General features: G+C 48.0%; 1 protein-coding gene across 1 annotated transcript in view; it reads right to left on the bottom strand.

Annotated features, from left to right (window-relative positions):
- Ncf2 (neutrophil cytosolic factor 2) overlaps positions 1-12911 on the bottom strand; it is a 38273-nt gene that overhangs the window by 6495 nt on the left and 18867 nt on the right. The window contains exons 5-11 of the mRNA XM_021165728.1: positions 10235-10369; positions 7363-7470; positions 5775-5834; positions 4281-4324; positions 1338-1479; positions 1070-1138; positions 151-226 (exon numbers count right to left, since the gene is read on the bottom strand). Of these exons, the coding sequence (XP_021021387.1) occupies positions 151-226; positions 1070-1138; positions 1338-1479; positions 4281-4324; positions 5775-5834; positions 7363-7470; positions 10235-10369 (634 nt within the window). The remainder of the gene's footprint in view (positions 1-150; positions 227-1069; positions 1139-1337; positions 1480-4280; positions 4325-5774; positions 5835-7362; positions 7471-10234; positions 10370-12911) is intronic.

The following is a 12911-nucleotide window of genomic DNA, read 5'->3' as shown; positions in this document are numbered from 1 at the left end:
GCATGCTGGGTAAAACAAGGAGCATGCTAGGTAAAGCAAGGTGCATGGTATGCAAAGAAACGAGATTTTCCTAAATGGCTCTGAAAACAGCTGTCTGTTTTCATGAAGCATCTGAGAGAGAGAGAGAGCTCCTTCCCCAGGGCCACCAACCTGGTGACAACTGGAGTCTTCCTGGGGGACTAGAATTAGGAGGTGGTGGAATATCAGATTCCGGAGAGGTATCTTCCTGGAGGTGACAAGAGGAAACAAAAAGGTCAGACAAAAGCACGAGAGGGTTTCCTTGGAAAGAAGCTAGATGCAAATGGCTTCCTAAAGTGGAACGCTATGACACAGGAAAGGAGACTAACTCTCAGGAGCAACAAGAACCCTAATGCCCACATACAAAACCCTTTGCCATCTTTCCGGCCATGTTGAAAACCCACCAGCGTCAGGTGACACGGCACGCTTCTGTCTCAGCTGCAGGGTGTACTGAGAAAGGGAAAATTCCATTTCCCTTTGGCAGGACATTTTCAACTTCAAAGCACCTCAATTCTATGACTCAGCACACGCTGTTCGTCAGTGTGAAGAGAGACTATAGGCTGTCTGTCATCAGAGTGCCATGTAGCTAAGGATGACAGACTTCTGATCCTCCTGCCTCCACATCCCATATGTTAGGAGCATATGGCTTCCCGGCTGATTTGTTCCGCACTGAGGATTGAGCCCAGGGCTTCATGCTATGCGAGTGCTCTCCCATTGGAGCTACATCCCCAACCCTTACTTTCCTTCTCAGTGGCACTGTACCAACCAAACAAGCTGACTCTTCTCCCTGGTGAAGAGACGGGCTTGGGAATACCTAGCCCTAAACCTTTAAGCTTTGCTGCCTATGTCTCCCTGACCAGGAGGACTAACAGAGGTGGGCCAGTCCAGTAGAATAACTGTTGCCTCCACTCGACACAGGCTCAGCTCTGGGCATCTGATACCAGCTTGAGTGGCCCAGAACTGTTGAGTCTTCCTTCTATGACATCCCTTTCAACTCTAGAGAGTTGTGTGAAGGGTGAGAGAGACAGGCTAGGCCTCAGCACAACAGTACCTGGGGCTGCGACTGAGGGTGAATCCGAAGCTCAACTGGCTCCAGGTAGTTGCAGGGGACAAGCCCCTTCTGCAGTGTCACATTCCAGCATCCAGAAGGGAAAACAAAGACCCATTAGTACCCAGAACCAGAACATAGAACAGCCTGCAGCCATGGGTAGAAACAGCACACAGATGATGACCGTTAGGAGTTCTGCAAATGATGCAGCAGATACTGTCTCTATGCCCTTAGCATCTCCCCGGAGCCCCGAACCACCACCCCCACATACCTGTCCATTGAACATGACTGTGGCCCAGTTATCACTGCCCTTCTTCAAGACAAAGACGATGTTCCCGGGCATGACCTGTAGCTCTTCTGGCGTCTCTGGCACAAAGCCAAACAATACACGGTGTGCCTCACCTTCCAGAGCCCTGAGGGGTACACAGAAGACTGAGCCCACCATTCAACTTGGACCATATCCCCTTACTGGGGAAGCACTTGAGGCCAGAGACTTAGCTTGGCACTCACTCTAACTCCACATCTTACTGCCTACAAGACCAGTGTGGGGTGCTGCCACCCAGGACCCCAAGAAGACGAGGCAAGAACAGCATGTGAGTGTGCTCTGTCACACTCAGGAGTTCCCCTTCTTCCAGGGAACACCACGATGGGATCCAAGAACCCAAGAGTTACATTGTAACTCTTGTAGCCTGTGGTGTGGCAGCAGGTCCAGAATTCCTTTCCCTTAGCACTTGCTGGCCTGTACTTTCAGCAATCCTCCTGTCTCTGCCTCTCAAAGGTGGGGATCAGAAATGTGAGCCTCCGCTGGGCGGTGGTGGCACATGCCTTTAATCCCAGCACTCGGGAGGCAGAAGCAGAGGCAGGCAGATTTCTGAGNTCGAGGCCAACCTGGTCTACAGAGAGAGTTCCAGAACAGCCAGGGCTACACAGAGAAACCCTGTCTCGGGTGAAAAAGAAAAAAAGAAATGTGAACCTCCAGGCTGGAGAGATGGCTCAGTGGTTAAGAGTATTGACTGCTCTTCCAGAGGTCCTGAGTTCAATTCCCAGCAAGCACATGGTGACTCACAACCATCTGTAATGGAATCTGATGTGTGTCTGAAGACAGCTACAATGTACTCACATACAAAAAATAAATAATTATTAAAAAGAAAAGAAAAAAGAAACGTGAGCCTCTGTACCTTGCTCATTGACCTGTTAAGTCAACTTTCAGTTTTGAACCTACAAGACAACTTTATAGCTTTGGCGTAAACAAATTGCAGGTACTACCCTTGCGTTTTGGGTCCATTGTTAATGAACACAGAGGGTACTTGAATAAGCACCATGGCACTGTGCCAATCCTTCCCAAAAGATAATATCTTTACTTTATTTTATTGAACTTGCTTCATTTCTATTTTTCAAAGCTTTAGTTATCATGTCTGGGGGCATATTGCTGCAGTGCACAAGCGGAGGTTAGGGGACAGTTCTGCGCTGTCATTTCTCTCCTTCCACCTAGATGTGAGTTTGAGGCTCTAGTGCAGTCAGTCACCAGGCTTGCACAGACAGCTCCTCCCCCTTCTGAGCGTCTCATGACCAGGGTTTTGGTTTTGTTTGCTTTGCTTTAACTAACATACACAGTATTAGATTTCATGCTGGCATTTTTTTTTTCAAATGAAATTTGATTTTGTTGATCTTTCCTCCCTCTCTTTCTCTCAAACCCTACTCCCCCTGCCCCGGGACCTTTTACTTACACACACACACACACACACACACACACACACTCCTTCCACTTTCATGTCACAGGTGTCCCATCACCCTGTTCCTCCCTTTCTTTAACCTTCCTTCTCCTGGCCTGACAGCCGATCCTGTGTGGACATACGGCTACTGAGTGGACAGATGGCAGATGGCACACAGTGAGGCTATATATCCCTGAGGATCCCAGGCGGGTGGGATTGTTTCACGCTGCTCAGAATGGAAAGCAATTTAAAACTTCTTAGAGTTGTTTCTTTGCTTGTTTTTCAGACAAGGCGGGGGAGGGGGATGGATATTTGGCTCTAGCTGGCCTATAACCGCCCCCCACCATGTACCTGAGGCTGGCCTCAACTCTTATCCTCCTTTCTCCCCTAAGGAGGGAGTCAGTTCTCAGGTCTTGCCTTCTAAAGACAGGAAGTATGAGCAGGGGAGTAACATAGGTGGAAGGCAGTGAACACCAGGGGAGAGACCACCGCAGACAGCCTTGTGGGAAGGGGATGGAGAGCCAGGCAATGGAAGGCACAGTGGAGAAACTGCAGCACTTTGCTTTATGTTAGCCATGTCCTTTCCCCTTCATTGACCCCTCAAGGTCCCATTACTTCTTCACTCCTGGAGAGTCTCTGTCCATGTTGCCTCAGTGTGTGAGGGAAGCTGCCTGCGAAACTACCCATGCATGGGATGGGGATGTTCGTTCTGCTCAGCCCTGCCTGACGTTGTGGGGGATGCAGCCTCTTCAGTTTAGAGAATTGGGGCATGAGCTCCTTCAAGCCCTTCTCTTTGGGATCACCTGTAGCCACCCCCCCCCACACACACACACACTTTTCCTGACCCCCTTTATTGGAGGGGGGAAGAAGGCTTGCTTTGTTCCTTAGAAGGATTTTGTTTGTTTTTCTTCTTTTTTCTTTTTTGGTTTTTCGAGACAGGGTTTTTCTGTATAGCCCTGGCTGTCCTGGAACTCACTCTGTAGACCAGGCTGGCCTCAAACTCAGAAATCTGCCTGCCTCTGCCTCCTGAGTGCTGGAATTAAAGGCATGTGCCACCACGCCTGGCTAGAAGGATTTTTTAGCTGAGATTAGGCCACTCTGCTTCTCGGGTTTACTGAGTGACTTCCTTTTCTTGAGTCTTTCCCCTTCTTTAGAAAAACGCATGTCAATGGTGAGTGACAGCGTCCACACAGGAAGGAGACTCTGTGATAGCTTATGAAATCTAGAGAGCTTCCAGTGAGCGGGAGGGGGGGTGGGGGTGCACTGTAGTCAGTACAAAACTGACCTCTAACCTCTGACCTGGGCTTTACAGCAATGACCTCCCATTGTAAGGTGGCCACGCCCACTGGGACACCAGGTTGCTGCAAGTGGTCTCCTCAGCTCAATCGCATCATTTGGGTCTAACCTTAGACAGGAGAAGCCTACCATCCTTTACATCCTTACAGCCGTCAGGTCAGACGTAGAGTGAGGGTATTCCGCATGCAGACCTAAACCTAACTTACCTGAAGATTTCGGGGGTTTTGGGTCTGGGAGGAGGCTCTGCTGACTGTGGAACATTCAGGAAAAATGAAGAAGGGGAGGATGACAAGAGAAAGAGTGGGGAGAGGGAGAGAAAACAAACTGTTAATGGTACTTTGGAATACTGCTCCAGATTCAAAAACAAAGACTTCTTTTCTGGGTGGTCTCTGGGGCAAGGGCACAATTCGGGAAACCGAAAGCCTGCCACCCACCTGGGCCTGACCCTCGCCAGTGAAGCTGCTGCATGCTCCAGAGCAGGTGTCTGGAGAAGGTTTTATTGACCCCGAGCCTCAACTAGACCCTTCCCCAGTATTTTCCAAAAGTGCTGGTCTACAATTAATGTTTGCCACAATATGTGACATTTCTGGATATTTAAAATCAACTCAGCATCCACTGGCTAGACAAGAGTCTCTCGAGCTGGTGAGATGGCTCAGCGGTTAAGAGCGCCGACTGCTCTTCCAAAGGTCCTGAGTTCAAATCCCAGCAACCACATGGTGGCTCACAACCATCCGTAACGAAACCTGATGCCATCTCCTGGAGTGTCTAAAGACAGCTACAGCATACTTACATTAAATAAATAAATAAATAATTTTTTTTTTAAAAAAAAAGAGTCTCTCTTTAATGTATATTCCCTGTTCTGCACTGAATGCCATAGAGTCTGTCATCTGGGACTTTCCTTCCTTGTCCTCTAGCTGGGCTGAGCCTGGGACCACAGCCAGCCTTTCTCCAACTTTAATGCCAAAAGGAGACAAGGGATCTAGACGCTGGCCCTCTTTCTGCCCCTGTGCTCATCCTGTCCCCACAGCCCAAGCACAGGTCATATTACAGTCAAGGCGGCAATCGTCTTGCCCCATATTTGGGGTGAGGATCAGTGCTACCCCAGAGACTGTATATATGCAGATGGCAAGAAGGTGATGAGGTCCAAGGTCCTTTCCTTTGCTAGTGCTGATCCCTCTTCTTACCCGTCACCCTGTCACCCTGTTATGCAACCAAGCTTGAAGTCTCCTTTATCTACTTCACTGTCTTCCTGTTACAAGCTTTGTCTCTGTCTCTGAACCGACTGCCACATGCCATCAGGGACCACCTCTCTGAGCCAAGCTTGGGCTGGCAGCCCAAAGGAATCTCTTGTACAGGAGCAAATGGACAGTGCCAAGAAAGTCAAAGCCCCCAGGCTCCAAGCCCTGGCATCCTATCCCTTGCAACTCACAGGCCTGCACCCATGGAGAGGCTCATTACAAAACTTCCTCAGTGCAGAGGCTGTGCAAGGTCCCATGAAGTGATCAGCGGATCTCTAAGGACCACCAGCAGAGGACGGGAGACAGAACTGACAGGGCCGGCTCCCAGCCAGCCGTGTAAACTGGGACTGAGAGTAGGGGTCAGAGGCTCAGCTATGCTGAGAGGCGGCTGGACCCTTGTGATCAGGTTGTCAGACCAGCTCCTCTTCTCGGGGTCTACTTCCCAGAGAGAGCCAGTCTCACCTGCGGCTGCAGAGGAGCGAAGCCAGAAAAGTTGTCTTGGTGAACCACAGATGCTACAACCTGAAACAGACAAGAGGGTGAGTGTGCTGCTGCCAGGCTCTGTTTGCCCGGTGCTGTGTCTTTCTGGAAGACCTCCTCTTTCCTCAAACCACAGAAGCCGTTGTCACTCGGGTAGCTTCTGGAGGGAGATGGGGGTCAGGCACATCTTCTGGGTTAGAACTCTCACCCTCTCTTTTAGTTAAATAAACAAACAATTTGAAAAATTGCTGGCATTCATACAACATCAAATCATCAAATTGACCATTTTAAGTGAAAATTTCTGTGGTATTTCATATACCCACAATACTTTGCAATGCTAAATGTTATCTGGTGCCAAGACATTTTAATCACCCCACAAAAGAAAATGTTGGAGCTACTAAGAAGACTACAGTCTCCTCTCCTAACCTGGCAACACAAGTTTGTAAAGACTTTATAGAAATAGAATTATATAGCATGTGCCTTTTTTCCTGTTTTTCATGGTATGTGTGCATGTGTCTGTAGTGCGCGTGTGCGTGCGTGTGTGTATGTGTGTGTGTGTGTTATGCCTGGGGGCACATTTCTGTGTGTCTGACCATGCACGTAGAGGTTGCAGGTTGACCTAAGTATCATCCTCAGATGCTTTTCTGCCTAATTCAGTGAAGCAGGGTCTCTCAATCAAACGCCGAGCTAACTACGATGGGTAGTCTTGCTTGCTTGAGGATCCCCTGTCTCCACCTTCTGACTCTGGAGTTGCCATGGCTACCTGGCAATTGCACAGGCCCTAGGGATCTGGAATCCAGTCCTCATGTCTACACAGCCAGTACTTTTAACAACTGAGCTATCTCTAGCCCTTGGCCATGGCATCTGTATTTCTTCTGGCTGACATACATGTCTATAGGTATTGTAGCATGCATTAGTACTTTATCCTTCTTGTGGGAAAGCAGCCCATATGGGCATATCACACTGCATATATCCATTCATGAATTGATGTCTCATTGTGGGGTATTTCTATTAGTCTCTGTGATTCTGCCAGGTCCAGCTTACCCAGATTGGGCAACTCACATGTCCAAACTGTCAAAGCCAAATGCAGATCGGATAAGGTCCTACGGCCTCACCTCAAGTCAGGTCTGAAAGAACTTAAGCCCTGTGTTCAGAAGAAATGTAGCTAAAGAAGGTTTCTGTTCATAGGGCTGAGAAAATGGGAGGGATTCCCCAGAATCCTCAGCAGTATATTGCAGGGGCATTGAGCCAAGGGCATCTCCTGCTGGCCCTCTCCCGACTCTCAGTGAGCCCCCGCTATGTCCTTTTTCCTTCGCCTCTGTCCCAAGACACAGCATCCCAGTAGGAACCTCAGGAGTGAGAGATGGTCAGGGTTATGGAAGAAACTGGAGAGAAGAAACTGGAAGTGTTCATTCCTTACTGTCAGCAAGATCCTCGCTGCCATCCCTGAATGCCACAAGGCAGGGAGAGGGGGCGTGTCTTCTGGGGGGCGTGTCTTCTCGAAGCCCTCCCACCAGGCCCCATGCAATCCAGGGCACAGGAGAAGTGGGAAGATGGACGGCCCACCTACCGTAGCCTTGCCCAGATAGTCCTTTTTGGCCAGCTGAGCCACCTGCCTCTCATTTGGACGGAACAGCCGACCCACAGGGATCACCACGGGCTCGAACAGCTTCTGCTTCTGGAAGAGAATGGTCAGTCACAGGTTATTAGGCAGTACTGGGTTCATTCTGAGCCAGACGTTGTTAGGTAAGCTCACGTGAGCATCATCATAGAGTGTGCTAGGACAACCTTGGTGGTTCAGCCATTGTGGAATGTGTGATTGGTTGGCTAAAACATCTTTGTATCTCTCAGGACTGTGTCTCCTTGTCGGAGAATGGGAGTGAGAAAGCCATTCCTGCTTTCCTCATCAAAAGGACCACTGGAAAACATATCAAAAGAAGAGTCCTTTCCAACCATAGTGGCTTGTCATTTGAGAGGGCTAGGCAGGAATGGTTGGGCTAATTCTTAGAGAATTTCAATGCATTTTGATCATATTTAGCTAACTCCTCCTCTTAACTCCTACCAGATCCACTCTCACCTCCTTAATCTTTATAATGTCGTGTCCTTTGTTTGTCTATTTGAAACAGAGTCTTAATGTGTAGCCTTAGCTGGTTTAGAGCTCATGATGTAGACCGGACTGGCCTGCAGTTCACAGAGATCTGTCTGTCACTGCCTCTGGAGTGCTGGAACTAAAGGTGTGTGCCAACCTTTTTTATTTTATTTTTTTTATTTTTTTTTTTAAATTTTTTTTCTTTTTTTTTTTTTAAAGATTTATTTATTTATTTATTTATTTATTATATGTAAGTACACTGTTGCTGTCTTCAGACACACCAGAAGAGGGCATCAGATCTCATTACGGATGGTTGTGAGCCACCATGTGGTTGCTGGGATTTGAACTCTGGACCTTCGGAAGAGCAGTCGGGTGCTCTTACCCACTGAGCCATCTCACCAGCCCCCCTTTTTTATTTTAAATAACACCTTAACTCCACTTTGTGTTATTTACAGTCTTCTGTATGTGACTATCCACTGGAGTATGGTTGACCTATCAGGAGCCACACCCCTTTAAAAAGACTGGCTCTCCTTCCCCTAGAAGCCACCAACTGTCCATAGCTCTTCAGTTAGGGATGGCTCATGAACCCCTTTCTGCTCCAAGCTAGAAGGTTGGCTGGCTTGATCCTCTACAGGCAACCACAGATGCTGCGAGTTATGTGCAGAGGTCCTGCCATGTCTAAAAGATAGTGTTTTATTCCGGTCCACCATGACCTCTGGCTCTTACAATTTTTCTGTCCCCCTCATCTGCCATGGCCCTGAGCCTTGGTGATAGGATGTGACACAGATGTCCCGTTTGCATCAGAGCACTACTCGGCCATTGATTCTCTGCCCTTGTAGGTTTCTGTGTTAACCACCATCCACTGCTTCACTGCACAAAAAAACTTGTCTGATGAGGACAGAGGCTGTGGCAAACTACAGGTACAGAGATACAAGTTTAGAGGGCAGTTGATACTGTGCCCTTTTAGCCAAGTGATAGTAGTAGGTTCACCTTTGGGGCCTGTGAGCTCCCCAGTGATGGGTCCATGCTCAGTTCTGCAGTACCTGCATGTGTTTCCTCCTATGCAGCGGGCCTTAAATCCAATCATGAAGCAGTTGGTTACCCCGGAGCACTCATGCCACTATTGCACCCCTGGACAGATCTGACAACCCCAATCTTCACTTCAGTTCACCAGGCTCACAGCTGAGTAAGACTTTTCTCCCAGCCACCTGCATAGAATCTTCTAGTACCATCAGAGCTAGCCGGCATGGAGGAAGCTTCTTGCTCAGTACCAACATGATTTCTCCATGTCCTGTGACCAGTGTGTGTGCTGCCTGAAGCAGTGTGGTCTTGTTGGAGCTACCCTGCACAGAGCATGATGCTCATCCCAGAAACTCAGTGCCAAGTGTGGGATACTTCCCCATGAGCCATCAGACAGGAGTATCCAGGAGACACTCCCCCCCCCAAAAAAAATACAGACTATTTTCAACGCTCTTGTTTGCCTACTGGAAGCGGTTGGCTTTAACCTCACCTTATATTGGTATTATTTACCCAGCACTCTCTTTTTCTAGAGCACTGACTCTTTTCCATTCTGTGTGGTGTCTTGGATTTCTGTCCCAGCATAGAGGGCACACTCAAGAGCCAAGCAAGGGCTCCGACAGTACTCTCTTGGGAACAAGTATTATTCATGTACACAGGCATACAAAACCATGAGCCCTCTTCTTGGTGTTTAAATACAGCTTATTTAAAATTAACTTTGGGGGACTGGAAGGTGACTCCGAAGTTTAGAGCACTTTCTGTTCTTCCAGAGGACTAGAGTTTGGTTCTCGGCCTCCACATCAGACAGCTTACAACTGTTACTACCTATAACTCCAGCTCCAGAGGATCTGTCACCCTTCTGGATGCTACGGCCACCTACCCACATATGCCCATTCTCACACATAGTCACATAATTTTAAATGAAACATCTCCAAATAAAGAAAAAAAAAAACCACTCTTGCTTCCAAATGGAATCAAACTATGAGTAATCATCTTCACAATTCCTTGGTAGAACTGGAACATTTTTGTGGGAACCACATTGAATCTGGCACTGTGCTGGACAGCCAGGACTTCAGGCAAGCAAACAGCCTCTGTCTTCACCGTGTTTGGAGGCTGCACATCCCCCAGAAGCCGCACATATTACCCAGGGCTCTACTAGAAGAGATTCAGGGGCTGTACTGTTCCATTCTCTAGGGTGTGGCTTCTTAGCTCGAATACAGGATGGAAGATGTTGAAAGAGCATTTGTTGGCCAGAACCAGCGAAGAAAATGCTCCCCATCATGGTGTCCTGGGAAACAAGTGGGCTCCAAGGAAACCCATCCCCTACCACACACACCCAGATGCTCTCCATGGCCTTGTCGATCTTGGAATGCCTGGGCTCGGACTTCATGTTGGTCGCCAATGCCAACTGCTCTTCTGCTTTCTTCCATTCCTCTTTCTTGGCATGCATCAGAGCGATATTATACAATACCTGAAAGAACAGAGGCCACACAAATCTTGAATCTGCTCCAAAACCAGGCACCAGGGAAGGGTTCACATGTACACACAGGGAATGCTGACTGGTGACATAGTTCCCTTCCCCAGGATTGAGGGGATAGTCAACACTTATTCTAACTACTGAGTTATGTCAGACATAAGTGGTGTTAAGAAAACACTTCATCATGCCTAAAGCCAGTATCTAGTGCATCCTTCAACAACCAAGTAGGTCAGGAGGGAACAAGAGCTAGTGTGTTGTTCTAATATAGAAAAGAAGAGCTTTCCTGGGGCCCCCTGGGGAGGCAGAGACAGAGCTAGGGAGAAAAATGAGTGTGTGATGTCGAATTCCTGCTCTTGTTAGGCCCAACAGGGTGGAAAAGGTTCCAGATGCATTGTTCTGAGCCAACAGACCCTGGCTGGGATGCCATGAATGGCCGGACAGTGACATAGCAGCATGCATGAGACAACTCCATGGTCAAAGTCTAAGGGAGGTGTGTCTTAGTCAGGGTTTTCATTCCTGCACAAAAATCATAACCAAGAAGCAAGTTGAGGAAGAAAGGGTTTATTCAGCTTACACTTCCCACACTGCTGTGTATCACCACAGGAAGTCAGGACTAGAACTCAAGCAGGTCAGGAAGCAGGCGCTGATGCAGAGGCCATGGAGGGATGTTCCTTACTGGCTTGCTTCCCCTGGCTTGCTCAGCTTGCTTTCTTATAGAACCCAGGACTACCAGCCCAGGGATGGCACCACCCACAAGGGGCCTTTCCCCTTGATCACTAATTGAGAAAATACACCACAGCTGGATCTCATGGAAGCATTTCCCCAACTGAAGCGCCTTTCTCTGTGATAACTCCAACCCATGTCTAGTTGACACAAAACCAGCTAGTACAAGGTGGAAAGAGAGTTAGCATGCACAGAGCCCAGGGAAACACTTGAGTGGCATCAGGAAAGGAGGTGGCAGAACATCCCAGGCCTCGAGTTGAATTGTGGGTTCCTCAGTGTCTGCTTTATTATAATGCTGCACAATGCACACAAGAACCAACTAAACTTTTGTACATATTGATAAGATGAAAGAACATTAGGCAGTTCTGCAGTGCTGTTCTGCAGCAAAAATTGAATGCTCCTTGCCAACAAACAATTCTACCATGCTAGATGCACCTGGGTGATGGGACTGCCATTTCCATGGAGGTAATAGCTGGTGCTGGTGCTGGTGCTGGCGCTGGTAGCCAGGATCAACCCCAGAACAAAGCTCTCCCTTCCCTTTCACAGTCAGCTCTGAGGACAGGTGAGCTGGTACTTTCTGCATAGGTCATCAGTGGCTTAGAGTGGTTGAAATAAGGAGTTTTTTCACACGTATTTATTGGGTGTGTGAGTCATGGCACATGTCAGAAGCCAACTTGTAGGGGTCAGTCCTTTCCTTCTACTGGGTGGGTCCTAGGGTTTTAACTAAGGTCATAGGCCTTAGCCACAAGCATCTCCAACCCATTGAGCCATCTCATCAGGTCCAAGGACTCAGGATCTGGACTCAAGATTTTTTTTTTTTTAAACTTAACTATGGTACAAAAGAGAAATACATTCAGTATAGAAAGAGGACTTCTGGAGTTTTAATTTGTATTTTTTCCCCACACTATTGACACACTGCAAAACCCTCTTGCAGTTTGGTTGGTGTCGTAGAGCCTTGCCTTCTACTCTACATGCAAGCACAAAGGAAAGCAAGTGGCCCACTGTAGGAGGCGAGAAGGTTGGTGTGGCATGTGGGGGCGGGAGGTGTCTCTGCTACCACCACGACCAGCAGAATAAAAATCCACAGGTGACAAGAAGGCAGTTTAGTTCAGCACCACTAAGTAGCCAGTGTTGGTGCAAACTTTGAGAGTCTGACCCTGAGTAGTTTATTTCAGCCATATTTAAGCACAGCACAGTTTGGTGGAAACTTAGTCCTGTGTGCACAATAAAGCATAAAGTACGCTAAGTAAAGATTGGGGGTGACTACATAGGAACTCTAGAGGACATGAGACATCTTTCATAGAGATGGGTTCTGAGCGAGCTGGGTGGTAGTGCATGCCTTTAGTCCAGCATTTGGGAGGCAGGAGCAGTGAATTTCTGAGTTCAAGGCTAGCCTGGTCTACAGGGTGAGTTCCAGGATAGCCAAGGCTACATAGAAAGAAAAAAAAAATCTGTCATAAAACAAAAGAAAGAAAGAAACAAAAAATGGGTTCTAAAGATTGGCTGAGAAAAACAAGCTTATGGTGGGAAACCAAGTGTGGTCTGGGCTACACAGCACAAAGGTCACCAGGCTATTAACCACATCAGCCCCCGCCTTCTGGGTTGATATCGGGTTAGACACCCCTACCTTTGAAGGAACAACACTGTGTTTAACATCCCGGGTTTCCCTATTGCTTGTCTGTGAGCACAAGGGCTCCATGCCTGGTACAACACACTGGTGTGCTGTGTCAGAAAGCAATGATGCACGTGGGGTAGGTGTGTCAAACACATTTTTGACTTATAATAACTTTCTCCTTTTTTTTTTTTTTTTTTT

The sequence above is a fragment of the Mus caroli genome, chromosome 1, assembly GCF_900094665.2.
Source record: "Mus caroli chromosome 1, CAROLI_EIJ_v1.1, whole genome shotgun sequence".
NCBI lineage: Eukaryota > Metazoa > Chordata > Mammalia > Rodentia > Muridae > Mus > Mus caroli.
Note: the sequence above shows the minus strand (reverse complement) of the source record. Positions and strands in the feature narration are given on the sequence as shown.